General features: G+C 39.1%; 1 protein-coding gene across 12 annotated transcripts in view; it reads right to left on the reverse strand.

Annotated features, from left to right (window-relative positions):
* PARD3 (par-3 family cell polarity regulator) overlaps positions 1-26,611 on the reverse strand; it is a 448,908-nt gene that overhangs the window by 163,963 nt on the left and 258,334 nt on the right. For all 12 annotated transcript variants that reach the window (XM_083826068.1, XM_083826067.1, XM_083826066.1 and 9 more), the window contains 3 exons: positions 16,974-17,162; positions 16,335-16,505; positions 5,950-6,100 (listed from right to left, as the gene is read on the reverse strand). In XM_083826068.1, the coding sequence (XP_083682194.1) occupies positions 5,950-6,100; positions 16,335-16,505; positions 16,974-17,162 (511 nt within the window). The remainder of the gene's footprint in view (positions 1-5,949; positions 6,101-16,334; positions 16,506-16,973; positions 17,163-26,611) is intronic.

A 26,611-nucleotide genomic window follows, 5' to 3' on the forward strand; every position in this document is an offset into this window, starting at 1 on the left:
TACTTTCTAAAACAATTAGAAAATTGTCACATCTCATGAGGGGAAAAGCCCTAGCTTAATCAACCATTACGCTGACAACAAACTTGACTATTCTGATGCACTGCAGGAATAACATACAGGAAAATTCTGATTTCCATAACATGAGCCGCTTGTATGGATACGGCAAATATTCACCCTATATTTTTACTACAGATATGACAAAGTTGTCAGACTGCATGCAATTAGGTGAAAAGTACTCCCCTTCTGTCCATTCCCCACCCACCCACCCACTTTTTTTTTTTTTCCTGGAAATGTTTCAGTTACTGTTACCACTTTTTTGCAATTATAGGGGAAAAAAAAGGCACGCATAAAGAGTAATTAGCTAATTACTACATAGCTAGCTAAAATCATCAGTGCACTAGATAATACATTTTGTATAGCTTTCCAAAGGGGGCAAAACTGGCTTCAAAAGAGATCTTTGAAAAAGGTGAAAGTGGCTGGAAGGAAAAGGTCCTGCATAGCAAACATCTCATCACTGTCAAAATGAAATGAATGGTTCAGTTTGCATAACAGCTGATTCTTTGCCCAGCAATAGCTTCTTTGATGGACAGGTTAATGTTTAGCGTGGTGATGTACTTCTTTCCAAACATAATGCCTACAAGATTGTTAACTCTGTAGTTAATACTGTCTCCAAAGAATTGATTGAGGAAAGGTATAACCTTACGGCATTCTGCAGATTGAACTTCCCATTTGAGAGGCTCAAGTAATTCAGTAACATTTTTAACTTTTCACTACCCTTCTTTATATCTGACAAGGGTGAAGAGTGACATTTTAATAGTTGCTTTGGAATTAAGCAGAAAACCCATCTGACATGCCTATGCTTTTCACTGCAGATGAAGCTAAAAGCAGGTGAAAGGCTTCACCTCCAGCAGATGGTTAGCCGTACCTCAGCAAAAGGCTCGGTATGTCCTTTGTAGAGAGCTCAGCTGAAGTGGACAGAAAATACCCCTTGGAGAAAGCAACTCTGCAAGTTTTGTGAGAAACATTACAAGGAAACATCAAAGAAACTTCAAACCTAGTAATCATCACTATATTTGACTGATCTACAAATCTGAGACTTTACTTGAGCTGCCGACAAACCTCTCCGAAACAACAATTTTCTCTCAGGCTAGAAAAGTGCTATTAAATTTAGAATCTGAATACACTTCAAGTCCAGTTCTGCATACATTAATTCAAGTTCAGTTCTGTAGTAATATGTAGTATTGTGTACACTGCGATGAGGAAGGGAAATTCTTCCTTTCAAGTGTGTCTCACGTCAGGACAATGAGGCTCAAATTTCTTGAACAAGCTACAGAACAAAACAACCGTAGCCAGGGGACCATACCTAAGCCTAGGGTAAGAAGGGTTCCCATCTGTCTGTGTGGAAAAAGGAATCTCAGAGCTCCAATACCAAATGGATGGTCTTCAGGTCTATGAGGACTTTCAGTTTACAAGGAAAAATATGCCATAAAACAATGCTTCAAACTTGATCAAAAATGGTTTGGATCTGAATTAAGCCACCAATATAAAGTACTCCAAAACAAACAAACAAACAAACAAAAAACCTGAGCATACACAATAAATAAAATCAGCTGGCTTTCTTCCATAGAAGGCAACTACTCCAGCTCCCAGAAGGTCCTATTAAATCTTAAAAATCCTTGAAAGTCTGTTAATCTCTTTGTTAAAACAATTTGGCTCCCATACTACGCTGCACTGGGAAGACCAACTCACCCTTCTATATCTGGCCCGATTCTTGTACACAAGATGAGAAAATACTTATAGAAATAATAATAAAAGAAAATAGTGATGGTGATGATGGCAATAGCTATAAGACTTCCTACAGGAGCGATACGGAGGATTGGGCAATAAGAAATTAGAACTTCTCCAGATCTTATTTATTTTTCACTAACAGCATATTTGTCCCCAACACTAGAGTGAGTTATGGCAAAATTTCCCCCAGATAGACACATCATTTAATTTTCCAGGCTAATTAAAGGTGTGGGATTGGGAATAGATGCATGAGGAATGTCTAAGGACATAAATGTCTCCACAATATCCAGGCTTTGGATCTCCAGAGAGTACTCAGAACTGTCAAGACTGTAGTAGACCACCATGTTCAGCACAGATTCACGGCTGGGGAACTGCATTCCGCTTGTAAAGGGTTATGTTCATTTCATCGGCACAAACACTCTACATCTCTAGCTTTTTTTTATTATTTTTTAGTGCTTCCTCCTGATTCCTATCCTGACGATAGCAATTATTTGTGCAGAGAACAAAGTACTTCCTGTTGTGCAGTAACTATCATTTTTTACCAAGTTCTGGAGGATACTTCAGGATGAAAAGCCGATTCAATGCAAGCCATTGTTATTTTGTGTAACCTCTGAAAAATAACTCTGTTTAGTCAGTGCTAGCAACAAAACCCACTATGTTCGTAAAAAAAAAAATACCAGCAACTGGAAGAAAGAGATGAAAGAGGACTTTGTACTAAACTGTATTTTGAATAAGAATAATTTATATAGACAGCAGCTATGTATTTGCGTATTGCAAAACTCAGGAGCATAATGGATTCTATACAAGAATGGTGTATCAGAAGGAAAGACTTGAATTTTTAATCACAGAGACAAGCAAACTAGCATAACAGTTATTTCAAATGTACTACCATCATGCAACCTGAAAGCATTAAAAATGAATAAATAAACCTAAGGGTTTACCATAGGTGTCTAATTCTTAGAAGAGAGTATCTGCATTGTATCATTCTCTGAACACAGAAAACCATTCTGTACGTACAAAAACATCATTCCCTGAATATAAAGAGGTTATCACCTCTCTTCTTCATCAAAAAAAATCAGTTAAATAAATATCAAGTGAAGAAGCATAAGAAAATCTATAAATTTATAGCAATAATCTTCTAGAGACGTAGATCAACATAACAATCATCTGAAAAATTAAAAGATTTGTGCTGCCTTTCTCCAGTAAGCAAATATTACTTTACATAACTCAAATGGCATTCTAAAACGGGTATTTCATTCCCACTCTCACAGCAAGGCTCTGACAAGCAGTTCTGCTGTCAGTTATAGGTTGAAAGAGTAAAGCAAACCGTTTTAAATACCTTCCCTGAAAATTACATTAGGTATATTTAAGAGAAACAAAACTCATTTAAAAGTTTTGTTCCAACTTTAAGCAATGACCGAGGAGAGCAGGAATTTTCCAGACCTTAAGACTATCACTTTTGAATAGTTGAGCTTGGGAAAGAAAGCACTCAAAATGCATCAGTTTTATCAAATAGCAAAGGAATCGGAAAGCCACAGTACTTAGCACATGAAATCAAACTGGGATTTTTGCTTGCCGCCAAGTACCAAGAGTTTGCATAGTTAACTCTATTGAGGGCTGAATAAAAAGACACCAAGTGATTCAGAGAGCCCCTAAGTCAGATGGCTCCTCAATACCAGGAGAGCACTCGGGGGAATCAGCACTACAAAAAGTGCTATAAAAGCACTCCTTTTTGCTTCTTTTCATGGTCAGAACCAGGATGGGGAGGGCCAGGCCCCTGGACTTACTCAGCCAGACTATTCCTCTAACTGATCCTTGCTTTTAGGCCAACTTTCAAGAGAGGAGGAAAACTTTTGAAGAGTCACGGAACACTGCCTTCTCAGGAAAATAAAGGGAGTTGTGAGTTTTCTCCTTATGCATGCTAGTCCAGCAAGTCCACCGGATAATAAAGGAGCCTTACAAACTGTAGCTACCTGAACCAAACAATCTGTATACGCCTCTGCCAACAGGTAACAATGCTGCTCTGTTGTACAGCACTGCAACAAAACATGCGTGCAATAACATCACAAAAGACTGTAAACACTGTGGCTTTAATGTAGTGGGTTTCTGATTCATTCAGAAAAATTAGCATATTAGAAAACTGACCGCTATCTGAAAACTGGCTTTAAACATGACAGCTTTGTAAAGCCGACATGACTGCAGAAGGGAATGACGCAGTTCTGGCAAAACCAGTTTTCAGTTACAGCAGACCACATTTACTATGAGATGCAGGCACGATTTGATCTTTCATGTGCTTCCAACTAAAGCATCAATGGATTTAAGTCACAACCTATTCAAAACCAACTTTCTACATGGTTCCCAGTCTCTGAAAACAATAAATAAAGAATGAAACAGAGGAAATCGAGCCATATATTTCAGATTATAGAGCTAATACAAAATGCAGGATAAATTTTTTACCCCTATCTGTATGTTGCAGAGGTATCCAAAAGCACTCGATTTTAAAGGCTTTGGAAAGACTTTTGGTCTTTTGTTGAAACATATGTTATTGGCTACCACTAAAGGGGTGACACTAGACTGATGAAGCACTGGTTTGATTCGGCATGGCAAGTTGGGTGTTGCTTTGATGGGGCAGTACACTGCATTGCCTGATGCACGTACACGCAGACTCTCTCAGGGTTTCTTCTCCCATCACTGGACAAGGTGTTTAAGCGCTAACTCCTTAATGCTTATAGGAGTTGGACTTGTAAATCCTCTCCAACACTGATGGGAAAAGCAGAAGGCAGTGCTTTGAATATATTTTATCTAAAGCCCTAACACCACAAGAGCCAGTCTCTTAGGAAAAGTAGTGCTAAAGACTTCAGATTATTTTACCGTTCCTTAATTTTTTCAACAAATATGTAGTTTTTTAAAAATGTTATCTTTAATAGCATATGTCTTTGGGTGAAAATGTTTCATGCTCCAGTGATTCTCAGGTACACTATTATTCTTCCAGCTTCCAAGAGATATAATGCAATAGAACAGAATGTGATTTGTTTCTAATTACTGTTGTCCAGATGTACTAAAGAAGACAAAAGACCTAAGTGATGAAGTATTTTAAATAGCAAATTTGTGGATTTTAAAGGAGTTTAATGTTATTCTGCTACTGCAAACATAAAACCAACCCCAAATTAAAAAATAAAAATAAAAATAATTAAAACAACAACCCCAAGATATAGTGAAAGATATATACAAACTGTTGACTGGAAAAAATGTAGACGTTCATTTTTCTAAGGCTGAAAATCAACCGTAAGTAATTCCAAACTAGATTCACTGTTGCTTTATATCCAGTTTGTAGCAGCATCTTCTAACGTAATCTGTGTGTCAAGCACACTAAAAAAAAGTCAAAGATTTAATGGCCATTTTTTATGTTCATAACTTGCAGCTCAAGCAAGCAATCGTAACATCTTATGTCAAGTGCTATTTTAATCAAACTGCCTTTTGTGTTTTAAATTTGAAGATCTTTTCAGACTAACTCCATCGTAGTCAGTAAATGCAACCACTCCTGTGGCAAGAAAAGTCTTTATTAGCTAGCTCTGTACACAAGAAACTGAATTGCTGCGGAACAACCACTAATAACCTCATTATCCGCTGGGGCCATGAAGACAGAATTTGCACAAAGGATGCTTAAAATTAGTTATAAGGTTTTAAAATTGGTGTCCTGTGAATAAAAGAATTCAAACAAATTAATGAAATACCCTAATAAGCATAAATGGGTACAAGTTACCTTGTTTATTTCTGTATGACTGACATGGAGGAGAACAACTGCTGAAATTAATTATAAATTCCTTATAGAAAGTGATGACTTTTCCTCTGAACGAAGCTAGAAACTAGACCAACCAATAACTTCTTGTCCCAGATCAGACACTGAAAAACCATGTTAAGTGCTCCTGTGATTTGTTCTATGACCTACCATGGGATAAGAAATTCACTTTATGAACCCTTTTATTAGCTTTCTTTCTCACATTATGTATCCAGAAGGCTTGCTTGGAACAATTTTAAGGCATTTTTTAATTTGGTCAGTACAAACCTCCATGTTCCCCGACTCCCACACAAATATTGCATTAGTCACCCTTCCATGGATCCCACAAGAGATGAAAACAAGGCATGATTAGTGGAACTCACCCATGATCCTGCTCAGCGCTGCATTCCTCGTGGGCGACTCGCTGAGCCCCTCGATCCCGCTGTACAGGGAATGGGAAATCCTGCGCTCCCTGTCGTCCAGCAGCGTCTCTATGGGCAGCTCTGGCCCTGAGGGGCTCCCAGGTGACTCCAACTGCACAGAGAGAGGAAAATTAGCGCTGAAAGTCCATTTAGCAGCATGGGGGAACTCTAACAACTTGCCTAAGGCCTAGACCTGTCTGGGCACCAAATGAGCTAGAACTTCTCACCCTGGACAAATATAATTTGCAGTGACAGCTCTGCTTAATGACCAACTTTGTAAGCCACTTTGCTCTGCACCTCCTACGGCGCCCTGTCAAATTTCAAATACTTCAGCAGAAAATTGGTTAAAAAAAATAATCAACAAACCGCATTGCATTTTGGTGCCTCTTTGTTACAGAATTTCTTAAGCAGACAGTTTGGGCTTTTTTAGTGTTATGAGGCAGACAGCTGGGCCATCTTTCCCACCCTGACAGCCTGTCAGAACAAGACTCCTGTCAGGGGCACAGAGCACGAACTCCTTTTGGAATTGGGCTGCTGGCGCTCTTTGAAGAGGCACAATTTGCTTTCAAATGTAATCATCATGGAAACCCCCATGAAACTCCATCACACATATTAGCAACCAATACACAAACATTGACGCCTTTTACTTAGGGGAAAGAAAAAAAAAAAAAAAAGAAAGAAAAGTCAGGCTTCACATTACATTTTAATATATTTTTTTTCTATTTGTGATGAGTTCTTTGCTCTGCCTTTCCTGGCCACAGTGTATGGAGACCTCACATGCTTCGTTCAGCCTGATCCCTGGCACTGCTGCGGCATGCTGCCAGAGCCACAAAAATCACAACTGGCAAGCCCTCGGCTGCCTGACCCTACTGGGGAAGCCGGTCCCTGCCCTCCAGGACCCCCAGCAGACCTCCATGGGGCATTAAGAGCCAGATAAAGTAGGTGGTGGAGGAATGGATGGAGACAGCCTGCTTGGCACAGGGGAGAAGTTGGCGTGTGTGGCCTTTTCCCCGTCCCAGCTGCCTTCCATCAGAAGGCTCCTTCCTCTGTGCGACTTCCCAGCTCAGCCTTTGTTTGCAGAACCTGGTCGTCCCTTTTTATTCTGCGTGTGCCTCTCAGATTTTTCCAAAAGAGAGGAAATACTGTCTTTTCCTCAGTGAGCCAGAGAGATCTCAGTGGAAAGCAGAACCCGTGCACGGCAAAGAAAGAAAACAATCTGACACCACCTCGGTGGGTTTAGACACCCCATTAGCTACGGGTGCTGCCAATGCAGCTCCTCGGAGCAGGGTGAAGAAATGCCTGGGCTCGTCCATCAACTCAGAGCTTGTTTGTCAGCAGCCAGTAACCAGCTGGGGAGATACAAGGCCTCGTGCTCCATCACCCAGCCCCTCACCATCCAGCCCTCCCACCTGCCGGGCTCTCAGCCCTCCTGAGCTCCAGCACCCTTCTGCTGCCTTGCTACTGCTCCCGCATGAGCTCCCCTGAGAGCGTGAAACCAACTAAGTGGCATGAACTGAATCCAGCTCTATTAAATATAATAATAATAAAGAAATGTAAAAAATAGATTTGTTTTTCACGGTAATTGTATGAACTCACACATCAAAGTATTACCTGTTTTCACCAACACACCTTTTCATTTTGATGTGCAAAGTTAAATCTCAAGAACAATATGCCTACACAACTCCCACAGCACATATTTTATATGTACTGAAATCCAGCAGGGACCAGATACTGCAAGGCATCGAGCACGCTGCAAACTCTTTGAAGCCACAGGGAATGCTTATTTCACTGGGCTGATCTCCGAGCAAGCACAAACGGAGGAGTTCATAGCTTCCCGAATTATAATAACAACTAACATGTTTGTTGTGTGTTTTTTTCTTTAAACAGCTGCCCGTTATTAATCACTCTGCCCGCAATTCCCAGATGACTAAGAAGTGTATGCCATGAAAGATTTCTAAAAAATCTGCTCGGAGGGCTACAAAGCCCTCAACCACAGTCTTCAGAGAGTGGCTTTGAAGTCAGCCCGATGGACGAACAACTTTTGACATTTGGCTGCTGGCGGGCGGCCAGGGCCACAGCGCGGGTGGAGATTTGCAAAATGCCGCATGCCAGTGTCACTGAGACCACAATCGGAGGTCGCGGAGCCTGTAAAAATTATTATTTCTGTTCAAAGCCATCATCTGTTTAATATAAATGAGATATTTAATGAAGTTCCAAATTGTAGACTTATCTTTCCCAGTTTGATAAGCACTGGGGAGATTTACTGCATCGGAGGGTCAACACAATTACAATTGGAGGCACGTCAAGCTGCAGGAGAATAATAAACTTGCAGTGCAAGTGAATTAGACTCAATAAGGTTTAAATTGTGAAATGAGGATTTGTTTTATTAGTTTTTTTAAATTGCAGATTACAACTGACAGCTTTACTGAAAAGTAAATTAAACAATATTTGTAGCTTCTGTTATAAAGAAATCTAAGGCAAATTAAAAAAAATAGAAATGCTAAATTTTGAAACATTAATAAAAAAAGTACAGAAACATTAGACTATTTGAGAGCCTAAATTTGCATAGTAAATGTATTAAATGCTAAACTAACCTTTATTTCATTGCCTTTAAATAAGGTGTGAAAATATCAAAGTGCTTTGGGGTTTCTTCTCCCAGTGCTATATTAATGACTTTATGTAACAAGTGTCCAGCTTTTAGTGAGCCATATCACGCAGCCCTTGTTCGTGTGACAACCCATCAAATTTCAAACTCGTTTGTAGGAAGGTCTCAAGAGATTTTTAGAAAGACACTGACAAGAGGAAAGCTCAGAACCAGAGAAATGTATAGAAATTTACACCTCATAAACTAGGGAAGTACAGGGTAAATAAAAGAAATAGCAGGAGTGCTGTGTTCAAATGGCTGCGTTTTGTAAAGTGAATCACGTGTTTTATCATTTTCATAGGGAAAACTTTTTCCATTTCTAATTAGCATCTCAAAAAGATGTGTTTAAACAAAGGCATAGCCAGCCAACTACAAAAACATTTTACAAAAGATACAATGCCTTTTATAAAATAACAAAAAATAGACAGAAATTACACAAGTGACTTTCACTCACACACACACACACAAAAAAAAAACTTTTCCTTTAACTGCCAACAGAAAGTTTATGCAAGAAAAAAATACATTTAATTTGGAAATTGTGCTGTGGGAAGACAAAGAGATTGACAGTCCAAAGCAGGATTACAGTTGAAATAAAGAGCTGCTCTTCCTGATGCATTTCTATTAAAGAGCTTGAATTATACATTCCAGTTTCTTTCCTTAGCTGATATCGATGTTATCCAGTATAATTTAATTTGATTAACTGATAAGGAGTAGGTAATATAAACAAAGATGTATGAATTCCTGACCTTCATTAAAGGCCTGGCTAGGAAAGCAAGCCATGCAGCAACTGGCCCCCTGTTCTTCATACCAATAGCCAGCCACCCCAAGCAGCAGTACTGCTTGGAATGAGAATTCAGAGTCAAGGACTTGCTGAGGTTGGACAGCACCTCTGCACACCATCCAGTCCAACGTCTTGCTCAAACCTTGTCAGCGAGGGCGGGTTGCCCAGGGCCTTTTCCAGCTAGGTTTTGAATACCTCCAAGGATGGAGACTCTTTAGGCAATCTGAGCCAGAGCTTGACCACTCCCCCCGCAGAAGAGTTTCTTCTTATGTTTAAACAGATTTCAGTTTATGCCCATAGCCTCTTATCCTGGCACTGGGTAGCACTGAGAAGAGTCTGGAAGAGACTTCTTTAGTGACTCTGTCAGGGATTTACAGACACTGCTAAGATCCCCCTGAGCCTCCTCATCTCTACACTGAACAGAGAGAGTTTCCTCTCTGGGTCCTAGCACTGATCTGTAATAAATGATCATATTAGTCAAAATACAAGAAAACCTTACATACTACAGATTGCCTATAGCTCCTTTTCTCTCCATTCTCTAAATATAAAAATAGAAACATTTTTTTCTTTCCTTTCCTTTTTTTTTCTTTTAAATAAAAAAGGTCTCCACCCTGGCCTTTTGTCATTCAGATAAGAACCAGCTGTTTGCTAAAGCACTATCTGTACTAACTAGACCAGCTGCTGCTTATCTAGATGATAAAAGGACAACTAATGTGGTCCTTTTTACTTAAACACCACCATCCATTCTAACTGAAGTTATGCACATAAATATGAAAAAAGTTTATACACAAGAACATTGCCAAAATATTCAAAGCATAAACAAACTTCTTCTTTTCTTTTTTTTTTCTTTTTTTTTAAGGAAACAATAATCATACTCTCTTTTTACTTTAGAAAGTATATTATCCAAATACTGGCATGCAAGCGTTATGGATTCTAAAGAAGCCAGTATACAAATTTGCTATTTACTGCACTGCAACCAGGGTACTGAAGCTTTGTGTCACACAGAATTATTCTCCAAGCTTTCTTCTTCCTTTCTCATCAGTGTACTGTGGCTAATATGTCCAAAATGCTTCAGCTTCCTTTTTCAACAGAGATAATTTTACAATAATACTACCAATATTAACTATGATTTGGGATACGACATTAGGGAGAAACTTTTCAAGATGGAAAAGCGTAGGTAATAGCCAGTAAAAGGTCAGTTTTGACTTATATGCACTATCATGCACTATTAAATGTATAATTACCACTGTATTTCTAAGAAATATTGCATTCGTGTTCTGATAATGCTAAAAGGCAAGCAGAGGACACAGAGTGCTTTCAGAATGGTGGGAAGGAACTCATGCACCTTTGCAGAAAGTAGTTAGGTGGTAGATTACTGGGTATGAGGAAGAACCTGGGCCAAGAGAGGACCTTGGACAGACCCAGGAGTCTGACTTTCTGGATAAAATGGTGGGCTCTGTAATAAACAGAAAGCTCACTGAGCATGACAGACGGAGGTCTGTGGGGAGGCACCACTGCTCTGTCAGAGGAAATCCTACCTCACGGACATGCTAAAGTTGCACAAAGATGCCACTAAGTTCTCCAAGCTCTCTCAGGCAATAAACAAGACATAAAATATTTGCATTTTCAAAAAGCCTTTCCCAAAGCTTCATATCAAAACTAATTTTTCATGGCACTGGACTACGTTTTCATTTTCCAGATCAAAAGCTGGCTAACGGATAGGAAACATAAATCAATCTTCAGGATGGAGAGGAGTCAGCTGTAAGTTCCCCCACGGATCAGGGTTGGAAACAGCTTAGGCTGATGAGCAGCTTTACCAATGACCTAGAGAAGGGAGTGAACAGTAAAATCAGTTTTTGGAGAAGATACTAAAGTCTTTTTGACAGTTAAATGAACTCCAGAAGGACTTCACAAAACTAATCCAGTGAGGACAAACAAACAAACAAACATAGCATATGAATTTCAAAGTAAGTAATGCATCGAGGGAAAAATGATGCTGAATGTTTTATATGTCCACAGACACAGGAAAAGAATAGATGTTCGCTTGTTTCCTTTCTTTTACAATGAAACCACTCACTCGAACATTCTCGCACTGATCTGCAGGTCAATTTACTTATACGGTTGATAAGGGCCTTGTATGGGCTGGATTCATGACTTTCTCCACTTTGTGGTATGCTCTGTTTTCGACTGGAGCAAAGATGAACAGACACAGACAGAAATTTGGGGGTCTGCAAGTCGTTCGCAAATCTTTTTTTCAGGCAAGTTTGGCAAGACATTATTTCTGTCAAGAAAGTGAGATAGACAAGAAAAACCCATGAAATCTCTCATTTTGAGGAAAATGGTGATGTGCTCTCTCTTAATGGCAGACAAGCGCTGACTGCGTGTGACATGAACAGAGTGCAGACAAGCAATCTGTGCCTGTAAGCTGTCCAGGTTGCAGGACTGAAAAGAGCAGGATTCCAAAAGTAACAATTACCTTTATTTTCTTGAATCAGCACATACTGCCACCAGCTGCACTGATCTGGCTGACAGTTGTGCCTAAGCGCTGCGTATGCATTACGGTGGTAGAGCCGGCAGCTGTTTGCCCATACAGGCTAATCATAATAATATCACTAATTAACTGAACACACTGCAAGGAGGCTCCAGTGCTTCTCCTTAAATCTTAAGCTCCTCAGTAATTAAAAAAATGTCAACCCTGAGTTAAAGATCCAAAAAAGCTGATGGCCGCATCCTGTGAAAACTGACCTGTTACACACTGGCCATATGGGATTATCAAGTCAATACCATTGTTATTCTTCCTGTTTTTGCCACCATCTGCACAACTTTGGAAATATAACTTAAAGTCTCCCTGCTTATATCGTAAAATGTTGAAGAGTCAACACAAAATGCTAATCACAGAGGGCAAGGCTGAAAGCTGTAAACATAGATTGGAACAGCGTATTTAACTTTTCTGAAAGGGGGCGGACAGAACCTTAGATATATACAAAGCCTGAGCTAAATGTTAGAAAAATGTTTTTGTTGCGCTAATCTAACAACATCCATCATATGCTCACTGTGTGATTTGGTCTGGAGTGGCTGAGATATTAAACAAAGCTTTGTGAGGTTTACACTAGTGTAGTCACAGAGTCAATGTTATTACTGTACTCTATGTAGAAGCAATGCGAACAGGAGAACAACTCTAACACTCAGCCTTGGCTTGGAGTTCATTCATAACTACCACTTGCTCCATGCTTTTATCAATATTTACTACAAGATAATTCACTTGAAAACCTGGATGGGTTATACTCTGTCTCCTGGTGAGTCAATGAAAATCCTTTTGACAGGCAACCCTTCAGTCCAGGAAAACCACGACAGCATAAAAATGCTTTTTACCTTCTGGGAAGTTTGTGGTCTCTTCTGAGTTTACAGTTATGTCAGAACTGATGATGTAAATGATCTCCTCACTACCTCTCTGAAGACAGGATAATACTCCTATGGTGTTTTTATGTGTGCTGTTATTGTTACTGTAATTGCTTTGGAAGCTGAGTCTATAACATGGGAACTGGTGAGGCTGCATGAGAATAATGCTTGCACAAAAAAGGAGTATCAGAGGTGACATCACTACATTTTGAAACAGTTTTATGTTCAGGTAAACTATGGAAGCCTAGGACTACTTTTTGATGAAAAAAAAATAGCTCCTTTGCAGCAGAAGGGAGGCAAACGCCCCTGCCTTTCTAAACCAACACCTAGGGATGGAGCCATCCTCCATTATAGACAAGAGCCTAAACATGAAAAGGATCACAAACACATGAAAATTCTGGCCTGAACAGAAACCCAAAAGAATGGCACTGTCACACCAATTCTCTCCCCCACACAATTCTTAGGGCTGATTATGAAAATGAATATTAACAATTAAAGAACAGTATTCATACTACTTCCTTAGAATCCAGTTCAAACTCTATTTCACTGAAGAGAAAAGATGAGTTGCAGTTGCTTATCTATCTCAAAAGAATTCGGTTTCATTTTGCAAATGTGAAAGCAATTACTGGACTTGAAGCCAGAGGGGGGGAGAAGACAAGTAGAGCATTCTTTTATTCTTTTTTTTTTTTTTTCCCTTGCCGCTGTTTTTTAGCAGCCAGACAGCAAATGTTTTTATCATCCAGACACTAAGCATAATTCTTTTTTGCATTGGCACTATCACCCCTTGTACAGATTCCACAGGCTAAATTCCCCTTCAGAGACATTTGAGGCTGTTCCGGAGCAAGGCAAGGAATTCCAGGAGGCAGAAGCCTGACCATGGCCTGCGGTGTGGGATTGACCATGTCACTGGAATGGAATAAACAATTCTGTTGACTATGCACCAAGGGGAATGTAATCAGGCTCTATTCCACTAAAACCTTGAATCAACACAGGAAAGGAATCAATTGAACGGGATCCTTGTTTTTGTTATTTTATGGTGACACGTTTGGAGAACCAAAAGTGAGGCAAGGCATATGAAATATCAGGGAAAATAAAAGAGTTGTCAAAAGGCAAACATTTTGTTTTGTCTTTGAGCAAAAACAATAAAAACCCATTTCTGAGGGACAAGCTGGTAAAACGTATGATAGGGTCTGCCCTTATGAAGCTTTTACTTTTAGTCTGCAAGCTCATGAACTTTCTGCCAGTCAGATGTCATGTATTTTTGGTTCTATTACTAAAAATCTTGGCTGAGACCGTATACTTCTCTGGTAGCAGATACAAGAATATTCTAAGGGGACACCTATGTACCAGTGTGTCTAAGAAATCAAAGTTGATGAAATAAACATAATTTAGCTACTGCTGCCAGACACAGCCAATATCTTACGCTCCATGGGAAAGCGACCATCACTGGAAGGCTCAGTCATGTAGTGCTGCTCTCCAGCTAGGTACCAGCCCACACATCCGTTATCTGGGGGTTGAACTGCCTGAATACTCTATTCATATGTGGTATTCATGTAATATGCATAAATAATATTACCACAGTTTTATGTCCATGCAACTTGTGCTTTCATCAAATTAAGATATGCAAAGAGTATTGACACTGTACTTCCTTTGGCTGAATATGATGACAGCAAGAATTCCTGAGAAAAAAATGTTACCAAAAAATTGTTTCGTAAAAATGATCATTGTACCAAACAACCGAATATCGCCACTTCCCCAAATCATTATGGCTCATCTCACTAACTTATTAAGGTGTTAGGAAATGCACAAAGCCCCCAGAGCAGGCCCAGACAAACACAGCTTCCCGCGCTGCTCCTGATACACATCCATTCCAGTGTATCTAGATCTGGTTCTAACATCACTTCCTACATCTCAGAGCACATGCACTGTAGACCAAGCTGTGCCACTTTTGCCATGTGATTTCTGCAAAATAAGTTTGTAAATGTCAAACAGGTGTAGGGCAACAAACTATTCTTGATGTGAATGAGCATCAATTGTAATGGATTTAAGGAACAATGTCTTTGGTTCATCATTGCTGGATTTGCTCCAATTGTGTTCACAAACACTGTCTTAATACATTTGCTCTAGAAGACTTTTATTAAGAGAAGAGTGAACACCTTCCATAACCTTTCTGAAACAAACAAACAAACCAAACCAAAACAACCTAAAATATTTCATCCTATGTAGAAACATATAAAATACACCTGAAATTAGGTAGAAATAAGAAACAGTCTACAAACTATAGTCTACACTCTCTGGGTCCAAGTTCAGAATTCTTGCTAAATCTTTACCAAATATTAAAAGGCCAGAATTATTTCAATACCAGGTGAGAATCCATGTGCCTCCAGATCGGCTTTCCAGCACTGTGTGTACACGTATTAAAGCTGTGTATAAGCAATCAAGAAGAGCTTAATACTTTCAGAAAGACTAGCATGTTTTTCAAACAAGATTTTATAAGAAGGTACAAACTGGATTTTTTTAAGATCAATTTTATGCATTAAAAAATAAACCATGCCCTTTCTCCCTAGGTAGGATCGGGGGAAGCCCCTAAACCCATTTGTGCACATCATTTTCTGAAGCATGATACTCAAGAAAAAAATATTCCAGGTGAGACCTTGCTGGTGTTAGCAAGCGTGAAAGAATGACTTTTGGTTTTCTTAAGAACAGATGCCTCCCTGACCTCCCATTCAGCTGCACACTATTTAACACAGTGCATTTCTCCAATGTATCAAAACCATTTTGAAGTCTAACTCTATCCTCCACAGCATCTGCAGTCCCTCTCAGTATCACATGTCCACATATTTCTACTAGAGAGCATTATTTACATTAATCTAGAAGATAAACTATTACAAATCATGAAAACATTTCAAAACATCAACACATTAACACAGTACTGGAGGAGACAGAAGCTGCAAACAATATCAGAAAAAGAATCACTACTTTGCCCTGAATTCAGTATTTCATACTTCCCTGCAACAAAGGCCAAGCCACAACGTATTGAAAATCAGAAATAACAGAATTATTTGCATCAAGTTTTATAGAATCTTTACACAGAACTTTTAATTGCTTAGATAAAATATAGTAATGAAATATGAGTTCTACTCTTAATTAAAAAAAATTGAAAGCGACAAAGGAGCAAGTCAGTTAACACCAAGTCTATAAATGAAAGATTCAATAGACCTACATAAAAACCTCTGAAGAACAAAAATCACATAAGCAGTGGGATCCAATTACAAAATCAATATAGCTTTATTCAGTGTATCCTGTTATTCATTGATGAAAATACTCAAAAGAAAAACTTTATTGATCCGGTAATAAGGTTAGCATGTCTAACACTGAATTTCAGATCATTTTGTAATTCTCTCTTTCTTTAGTTCCTCAAATATTATTTTCCTACTCTCAGAGGAAACATGACATCTCTTATAAACACAAATACCTTTGAAGAAGTTAAAACTCCCAATTCCAATATCAAAAGTGTATTACCTCATTGCATTTACTTATTCGCCTCGCCACAATAAGCTGAATCATTCCTCGTTTGTTTCCTTCAGTGGACATGGACCTTCGTAAGGTTTCCATTGCATCTTGATTTGTTTTGCCCAATAACGATTCTCCATTTACCGCTATTAGTTGATCATTCACTCGAAGCCTGCCATCCTGGAAATTGAAAGGTTATATAGCCAGTTACACAAAACCCTCTATGAAAGAAGTGTAGTCTTCTGGAGAGAGGGGGAAGAAAACAACCAAAGAAAAATAATCAAATAACTATACTTAGTCCTAATAGTTTATAGCCATATGCACACTGGTGCAATAGCTTCTATTACAAGCATTGTAGGAAATACCTATTCCAATCATCTATAGATTTGTACTTAAAGCTATTATCATAATCTGCACAAATAGCACATATTGACAGAAGCTTGTGTCTGTCATAAGAATCTTTAAAGTCTGTTTAAATCATCAGATGCATAAAGGTGAATTTCTGTAGAAATCTAAATGTTACCTTTGATGGTATAAATCAAAAATACTAGTTAAAGAGCAATCTCTTCCTGAACCTGTGTTCATTTTCAAAACAGCCCAATTATGGAAAAAAGAGGAATACAAAGGTACACAGATGTTCCCTCTTACCTTGGACGCTGCTCCACCATTAATAATGGACTTGACAAAGATTCCTAAGTCGGCATGGTTTTCTTTTGACCGATTCCCTTTGACACTCACACCAAGTCCGGCTGATCCAGAGTCATTAAGCGGAACTTCAAATGTCAGGAATTCCCTGGTGCCATCAGGTGTGAGAACAAGCTCCTCTTCCTCTGCTTTCTGTCAGGAAGATTAACATGGGATTATAGAAGAGCATTTCTCTTTGGGAATTCTCTTCGTTCCACAGCTATTAGCATTAAAAAAAGTGCTTTTAAGTACAATGCCACAATATTTTCCACAGTAATTATTTGAAGAAACATGCACAAATACTCTATTTTCAATCACCTGCAACTGACGCCTAGATTCAGAAATATCTTATGCTTGTGTCTAAGTGCTTCTCTGTCTAGTAAAATAATTGAATCACATGTCATTACTGAATGTGCCATTAACACCAACTCACACTTAAGGTACCTTACGAGCCAAAAAAGCTGCATCAGAAATATTTTCTGATTTGAAAACCTACAGAACTTTTAAAATATCATCATCTTTGTAAGCCATGGGGAGAAACTATGTGCAAGAAAATTAAATTCAAAAATCACTCATTCACCTCATTTTGTTTAAAACTAGCTGTGTTAGGAAAAATAGAAAATTACACAGCTGAGATCTGAAACAGCACATCTCTGCTATTGCCAGGCTTAGCATCAAATCCAGTTCAGAGTGCCAATTTTCCTGTCTTCCCTGGCTCTTCCCTTCTCTTCTGTCCTCCTACCCACATCTTTAGTTCTTCACTGCCCTCCCCACTCTGTTTTAGCTTGGCTGGGACAATCACAGGTTTTGAACACCTGGAATTACAGTCCCAGCCCAGCCAGTTCCCCTGACAAGAAGGTGCTCAGTGACATTGACAGTGCACCCAACAGCCGTGCAAGGGCAACCAAGGGCCTTCTCGCTTTGCCTCTGCCAAATTCGGGGTGGCCGGCAAGTGCCATGGGGACAGGCTGGGAGCAGGGGACCCCGGGATGCCCTAACAGAGCAGTGGCACGCGTGGAGGCAGCAGGTGTGGGTACAGTGCTGGGGAAAGGTAATGGTGAGCCCAAGTGTGCTGTTATTTTCTCACCCCCAAGAAGCAGCAGCAGTAGAACACCCACCAGAACGTGCATGTTAAGTCCCCATAGTCAGCAGTTCTTCTCTGGAAGAATTAATCTGGCCAATTTTCTCACAATCTCAGCAAATAAGATTTGCTAAGATTACCCCTCTTACTGACTTGGATTTTATACCGACTTTTTCCATGTCACTCTCATCTCTTTGCAAACCTCCCTCCTCTTATTTCTCTACTCCCAGACTCTGGGAGCAGGGCAGTACACATCACAAGCCAACTTTTGCCTGCTGAGCCATCCCTGTTTCTTAAGACCTACGGAAATGCAAAGCTGACAGGCTCTTCTGAAATCCAAACACAGACTACTGCAAAGATGGATGTGAAAGCCATGTGGAGTACAGCAGACTGAGATTATCAATTTGGGCACAAGCATGTTAGTTTTGTCACCATTGACCTAGAAATGCAATGTGAAAATGTCAGATGGGAAGGAAGTCAGATTGCTGAGAGCACTGCAACAGCCAAGGGAAGAAAAACAGGAGCTCTGCCTTTTCCCACTTGGTTAAAAGCATGAGCCTTAATGTGCTCACCAGCCCTTTCCCTCCCATTAGACACACACACATAACCATGTTTTTGTTACAACAAAGAACAATACTTCCTCAATTAAATGAAAAAAATAACACCCTCTCTCCAAGTGCCATAGCCAGGTTGGTTTGCTCAGGAATCCCATTTTCCAAACACATCTCTTGGCCTTGCAAATTAGCGTTATCTGGGCTGTCAGGATTGGAAACGTGCACTGTGGCCATGGAAAAAGTACTGGATTAAAAAAAAATAAATAAAAACCACAAATTTTGGCAAAATTACAAGCCTAATTTTCCTGTTTAGATCACAAAAGCACTAGCTGCAGGGTACACTTGAGATGCACCTTTTGTCAGGTAGCTGCAGAGTAAAGCAATCCGAGCGAGAAGCGCATTACCTTTGAGTTTCCATAGCACTGATCACTCTCATTTTCGTTAATAAGTAATGGTAGGAATAAAAGCTAGTGAGCCAAAAGGGAGATAAAGCCAAGGCAGGATGTATGGGTAATCCAAAGAAGCACATAAGCTTATCGGATTTGTCTTTACTACTGTTATCATAATTTTACAATCAATCCCTCCTCTTCCCAGTAGTTTCTAATGTTCTAAAAAATATGCAAGCACTTCAGCCACAATGATCTCCTTTCCAGTGCAGGGAACAAAACTCCTTCTCCACAGAGTCTGCCGGGTTTACTTCTACATGCCAAAGGGTCGTGCCTCAGGCAGCATCCCCAGGGACTTGGCTCAAGGCCGCTACGCTTCTTCTCTGCACTGAGACCAAGAGCTGCATTATCCCCTCAGCACTACCCCTGATGGGATTCTTCTGCTTGCTTATTTTCCACAGACTTAAATAAGGAGACAATCTAATACAAAGCTACAGACACCCGAGTGTGAAGATGAAACTGAATGCCTAAGCCGGGAGCAAACTACTCCTTGGAGCTGCACAGGAACGAGCAGATCGTGCACATGAACAAAAGAGAGACAAGCAGCCTCCTGGCTTGTACTGAAGCCATGAGAAAATTGCTCGACTCATCCAGAGAATAGATGACCATTACTGGGTTAACGCTAGATTACTTAGGGGCTTCATTGGGTATCCACAGCTTTTTTCAGCTAAGCCAGCTTGGTTCCCCACCTAACTGTATCCACTGTTTTGGGGACATGGGAAGCCTTTTGCTCCATAATCTTTGCATCATGTCAGTATCATATGCTTAAACGTAGATTTTAGAAAGAGAAAGCAAGAGAGAGAATGAACATTTCTTTTTCATGCCCCACAACTTCTCGAAACACTTGCAAGACAAATGTGATATTTGAGAACTGAACCATTAAGATTCAAGGACTATGGATATGGAAGTACAGGCTGTAATATTTGTACCACTTCATGGTACCGAAGAAGGTCTAGGTATGTGTGACAAAAAGGAGCCATTCTCAGCGAAATTAGCAGCAAGGTTTTAGCCTGATACCTTGACATTTTAACCAAAGTTGGGGGGGGGGGGTGGGGGTTGGCGGGAAAAGGAAAAAATGTATTAAGATTGGCTGAATCCTTTGTTAACCTAAGTGCTTTATAGTACAGAAACACTGAATGTACATTTACTCTCCTCGATAAACTAAACATCAACCACTACAAAAAGTAAAATTTATGTTGAAATTGTACTGAATATTAAGAATCTAAACGTGACAAACCATAGAAATTCCCGAATACAGCACAAAAATGCACAGAAATCTAAAATACACCGTTTAAAAATTTAAACTGAGAACACAATCACTTCCTAATTGCAATAACTTCCATTTGATCTTGATATACTCTAAATTAACAGTTTCACTATGTCAATCAAACACCTCAATACTGTTTTCATGATAAGTTGATCTGTGAGAGAAATTTATTGCTTCATACACTTTGACAGACCAGCAGTAAATATGCAAGCAAATTTATGTACTATGAACCCTAAACAACAAAATTCAACTCCCTTAAGATTTTTCACATATTATGTCCAAAACAATTAACAGCAGGACAATATTCTGTTCAAACAGACTCTGCTGAGGAAAAGGTCATCTGAAATGACTTCAGCTGGATGAATGAAGCTGCTCAAGTATGTAATCTGCAATAAAAATTCGATTGGTGAAAATATCTGTAGGTGATTTTATTAATTTTTTTTTTGGCTTCAAATTCATACTTAGCACCAATTTATGCTAAACGACACTTGAGATAAGTTTTTCTCTTTTTAAATACAATATAAATATGTAGCAAATTTAAAGATAAACTTGATGACTGAGCAAAATTGTGGCAGTGTTTAGATATATTTGGAGATTTAAAACAAACAAAAAAAAAGATAAAAAGGGGGAAATTACTTTCCTCTTCTACATAAGATCTGTTTCTGATCTCATTAAAAACTTGATATAATTTTTAATATGACATTAAAATGGACCTTGACACTAACAGTGCAATAAGCCTATTTCATCGTGCTAGTAACAGCATCTCCTACTTATCCTTTTATGTTTTAAACACTACAAAGAAATTTCTTGCTTGGGACTTCTTCCCTTCATAAAATCTCATCAGGGTTCAGCTGGTGAATAAGCAGCATGAGATGGGTGAAAAAAAAAAAAAAAGAAACCTAACAAAAAAGAAAAACCTCCTCCCACCTAACGGGGGAAACAATTTTCAATCAATCTGGGACAGGTTTTCAAAGTGGCTTGCTGCAGCTACAAATCCGGCTGCATTCTCTACAGAGAAGTTCATTCTCTTGCAAGCTTAGACATGCTGTCTTCTCAGCAGCTATTAAGCCACTGAAACTTGTCTGCAAGTTGCTTTGTGATTATGTGTGGAGAAAAGAAATAAGTTAATCATGCGACTCTAAGCAAAAATCCAATGCAGTGCTGTTTTCTTTCACAGAGGCAAATAATAAAGCTCTGCATCCCACACCTAAGGAGTAACTGTATTTCCAGACAACACAAATGGAGACATTTACAGGGCTCCTGTATAAACACATGTATGGCTGTACATACACAAACACACCCTTCGTATATAATGATCATGTTCATGTGATAGATTAAGCAACCATAGCACAAACCCCAACTAATGCCTCTGATGACCCCATCAACACTACTCGTTTTACCAGCCCTAAATCTTTCTCTGTCCAGTCTTCCCACATTGCAGCCCTAAGCCTATTAGCCCTTGTTTAATCCTTATTTTGTTGGCCTACCCAGCCTTTGCCTCGCAAATGTGTCATTTTGAATTTGCTTGACTGGAAACCCCAAGTTCTTGAAAGGTAAGTTTGAAGTTCCAGGGACTTCTGAGAGCCCACCAGGTCAAAGCAATGTAAGATATAAAAGCAAAAGGAATGGAATATGCAAAATCACAGATGTACTCATTTGGTTCCAATAATGGGGAACCAGCCGAAGGTCACAGCCTTTCCCAGGATAGTTTCAGTCTTTAGAAGATTTTAACATAGCATTCATTCTTTATTCCTTTCTCAAAAAGCACCTGTGAAACTAAGAAACCGTAACTTCCATACATTAGGAAGCCAGTAAAATTTACCTCAAACTATTTATAACAGAATTCTTATTTTGAAGCGTATGTGATATATGCAGGAGAAAGGAGATGTCAGCTAGACATTGTGCAAAGACATCCTTGGCATCAGAGAGGACTCTGATTGCTTTGTCCTCCAAGTCAGGAAGGTGACACTGCTGTCATACCAGGCAACCTTCTAAACTGAGATACATGAAAACATGGTAACACTCACTTTTATCGCATGGCATCACAAATACAAACATATAACATTGATATCAAGCAGCTTTAAGGAACCAAAACAACAGCTTCATTGGTCAACAACTGTTTTATGGGGCGTGATGTTTGGTACTCTTGTAAATGTAGATGTATTACTGCTGGAGGGACTGAAAACAGAGCAATGTAGGTGGCCTGTATCACACCTCTCTGACTTCAGTCGAGGCCTCTCCTCAGGAGGAATTACTGAGAGCTGATGCATCCCAGTGTGGCTAGGCACTAAAGATAAATATAACAACAGCAGCTCATTCAGATTTCAAACTGGACCTCCAGCAAAGAAAAGCCTGCCTCCTGATCGGGTAGCATCATGCGCATTCCAAGTTTCCATTTGAGTTTCTTCCAGAAATACTACAAAGCCTTTTATCTTTCCTTCCTTTTTTTTTTTTTTTTTAATCAAACACTCATGTGTTGCGTTAGAGGTTATAAGAGCCTAAACTGTCTACTTACCTAGTTTATAAAATGATATCAGGTGTAAGCCAACTAAACAACTAAAATTCTTATGCCTACTTTGTCTTTTAACTCTTCCTAAGTTAAGTATTTTAATCTCCCATACATTAGATAAACACTAATGAATCTTATTTGCACGTATACACTGAGACTCATTATTCATATTAGCTAAGTTAATAAGTCACATCTGGCGGATACTGCACTCTTGTTCAAATCAAGCAGCAGCTGCTAAATATCAAAAACTACATTTGAATTCTAAGATTTTATGGGAAATGTGGTCTGCTTTAATTTTAATCCCATCAAGGAAAAGTTTTTTGCATATTATATGTGGATTAACTTTGGTACGTCTTTATAGGCAGAAATGCTAGCCCATGAAAATACTGCAAAACAGGCCTGTTACATTTCCAGTTACATCCATTTTAAGGATTTAATTCAGTACCAAAAAACATGTTCCATATTCAAAAATGTCTTCGGTTTAATGCTTTGGATGGATTAAAAAATGGTTTAGGAAAACAATATTTTTTTTTCCAAAGCACAAAAAAATCTAGCATGTGATTTTTATTTAGTATGAAAATCAAAGCTTTGCAAAAGCCCCTGTTTAAGTCTATCCACATGTTTGTTATTTATCTATATAAGAACGCCATTGCTTGTCTACGCTAACATTATTCTTCCTAATGCTAACATGCTGATCTGGGGTGTTGTAGGACCTGTTTTAAGCAGTTGAAAATCTATGTTTAAAATCAACCAATCAGACCACTAAAACTATTTTGTTCATTATACATTTCAGAATTTCATACAGGCCATAGGCTGTTGCAGTTACCATAATAACTATCATTTATTAAGGCCACCATAGCCCACTCCAAACTGTTGTTCCTACTCAAACTTTACGCTCCTACTGTATGCTCTGAAACAAACATGCAATTGTAATGTTAACCTCTTTTTTATTTTTTTTTACAGATGCTTATCCTGGAGAAATGAAAATCAAGGGATTAGATACACAGCAGGTGTCTGCTCTGCCACAGAAGTCTATAAAGCTATAGCTCTCTGCACTATCCCTTGTTCCAGAAAACCTTCAATACCCAACACAGTAATGGCACAGCTCCCTAAAAATCTTTTTACTTCTCTTATTGGCCTATTGGCTGTACAAGACCAGAAAGACAAAAGAAGCAGATACAGTGTCTGGGAACGCCAGCCAGAACAGCAAAGTTGAAAGCAACATGATGCCTTTGTAGGTGCCCACGCCAAGAAACTCGTTCCACATGAGGCAACGCACGCATCAGGCACTGGGAATGCCCCGTGTCTCACTCCTAATTCTCCTACAGAACTTCAGGCAACCACGGCAAACCAGTTCATCCCACTATTTTCCCAGGATTTAAAAGCAAGGAAGAATTAACACCAAGCACCTAAAACCAACAATGCAGTAAAACAAGCTTTGCACGTAACCAATGAGTGTCCAGAGGCTTAATCAGGAATTTTAAGCAACAACATGAACTTTGCGCTGCCCCAAGTTAAGCCAAGTGTTTGGAAAAACCCGTGACCTCAGTGCCTGTGGTAGCAGATGACCAGCTAAAGGACCTGGGGGCCCCTTTCAGTCTCACATCCTATAGCTGTTGTTTGAATTGTAAATACCTTATACAGTCAACTTCTCATTGTCCAAAATAACTTGAGGCTGGCATGTAGGAAATAGTGTAATAATGGTGAATAACGATGTGCACACTAGTGGGGCTTCAGGATGACTCTGTCGAAGCAGCACTGAGGAAACAGTCACAGAACCTCAGTGCAGGGACACTTACATTGGCTTGCACGAAACTGTCCAGCAAGTTTTATAAACCTAAGCTTTGGGAAAATGGCTAAAGCTGCACTGCACTCACAGCTCGCTCAGGAAAGCTGAGACTGCTGGGGTGCATCTTCCTATGTGCCACAGTCACAGCACAGCCCGGCTACATCACCGAGGGTGACAGAGGCAGAGCTCCGAGCCAGAGGGTCAGTCCCAAGCATAGCACTCATCACACACCAGTTTTCTGTGGATTATCCTTGAACATTCCAGGAAATTCAAACTACTCAAAGAGCATTCATCAACACAGTCCCTCAACTGCTGTTATTAATTATTCACTACAAATTATGTCTCAGCTCGGCTCATTAATGCCCCCAGAACAAGCTATTTAATAATGGAGTACCTCCTATGGTAGAAGACTCAAAACACAACATTATCTGGCAGAAGATTACACATTTGCTCTTTCTTTCATTTGATCTGTTTCTTATGCCACAACTTGAAAAATAGAATCTAAACCCATTCAAAATAGTACTTTGAACACATTGTAAGCACCCTTCTGTCTCACACCGTTACAATAAAAAAGGTATAAAAACAATCGGCTCCTGTTATTTGCAGTGTTCCTAAACATCACAGAGGAAATAACAGCATCAGCTCCACAAACATCCAAACCTCTCCTTATTTGATAAAATCATGCTGTAACTAATGATATCAGCCCTGCTGTTGGTGTTGGCTGCTACGGGTGAATGTGCAATTTTGGCTCAATTTTTAGGTGTTTCAATCACCTGTTCTAGCAATGGAAATTGATGAAACTTTCCCAAAGAAGATTTTGTGTGAAGAAACGTTACATTTACTAAATGATACAAAGCTGCTATATAAGCTGAAGTTCTAAGCAAATGCCTAAAGATGAAGTGATGGGAACTTAACTGACAGCTTTTGAAAAATACAGCTATGGGCACATACATGTACTTTTTTTTGCCACAAGCAAACAATCAATAAAACAAAACAAAACAAAAAACAAACCACACCCAGAACACCTCTATCTTAAAGCTCAGCACTCACGGTGCTTCTTTTTCCCAGGATGGATCTCCAAAGATTTTCCATCCATCACTCAATATAAATTTTGTTTTTGCAGGCATTGGCTAGTATACCTCTCATATTCCTAATGAAAATATTTGCATACAAAAAGTGTACAAAAATGATTATGCATTAGTTGTGACAAAATGCCTCCGACCAAGGCATCTTTATCACCCCATTCCAATAGGTGGTGAAATTCTTGCATAAAAACCATAGCTAATTTACTCAAAATCATACAGAAAAGTCTATGGCAAGAGCAGCAATTGAATCCAAACATGCTGTGAGGTTTAGTTATAACATTACCCTTGGATTCTGAAAAAACATGGTGAGCAAAATGAAATTTAGATGATAATAGAAGTATCAGATGTTCAAGTTCAGAGGAAAATAAAAAGCAATCACATTTGCAATTTCTATAAGGGCTGCTAAACATTTATATATTGTTCCAACACACCAACCGCTCTTGTTGTGTCACTGTTAGGAAGCCTGCACTCACTGAAATTCATAACATTCTGCTCACTCACAATGATTTGACAGAGGAACAAATGAGAACAGAAAACTGGAGCTTTCCCATGCTGCTGAGTGCAGCAATCATCAAATGGAGTCTGAATCCCAACTTTGAATCTCCGTTTATCAACAGACAACACTGCCCAGAAAAACTTCCATATATGATAATTATTATTTTTCTAGCATTATGCTTACATGGAAGTTAACTCGCCAGTCTGAATTCAGAAAACAAACAGTAAATGACAATTGTAAAAGCAAAATATTACTGAAACACTATTGACTTTCAAAGAGTATGAGGAAAAATTAATTGGCAGATGTTTTACATAGCATAATTAACAGTTCATTTCAATGCTCTGTAACAAGATTAAGATAATTATACTTAGAAAC

The sequence above is a fragment of the Anser anser genome (genome assembly GCF_964211835.1).
Source record: "Anser anser genome assembly, chromosome: 2".
NCBI lineage: Eukaryota > Metazoa > Chordata > Aves > Anseriformes > Anatidae > Anser > Anser anser.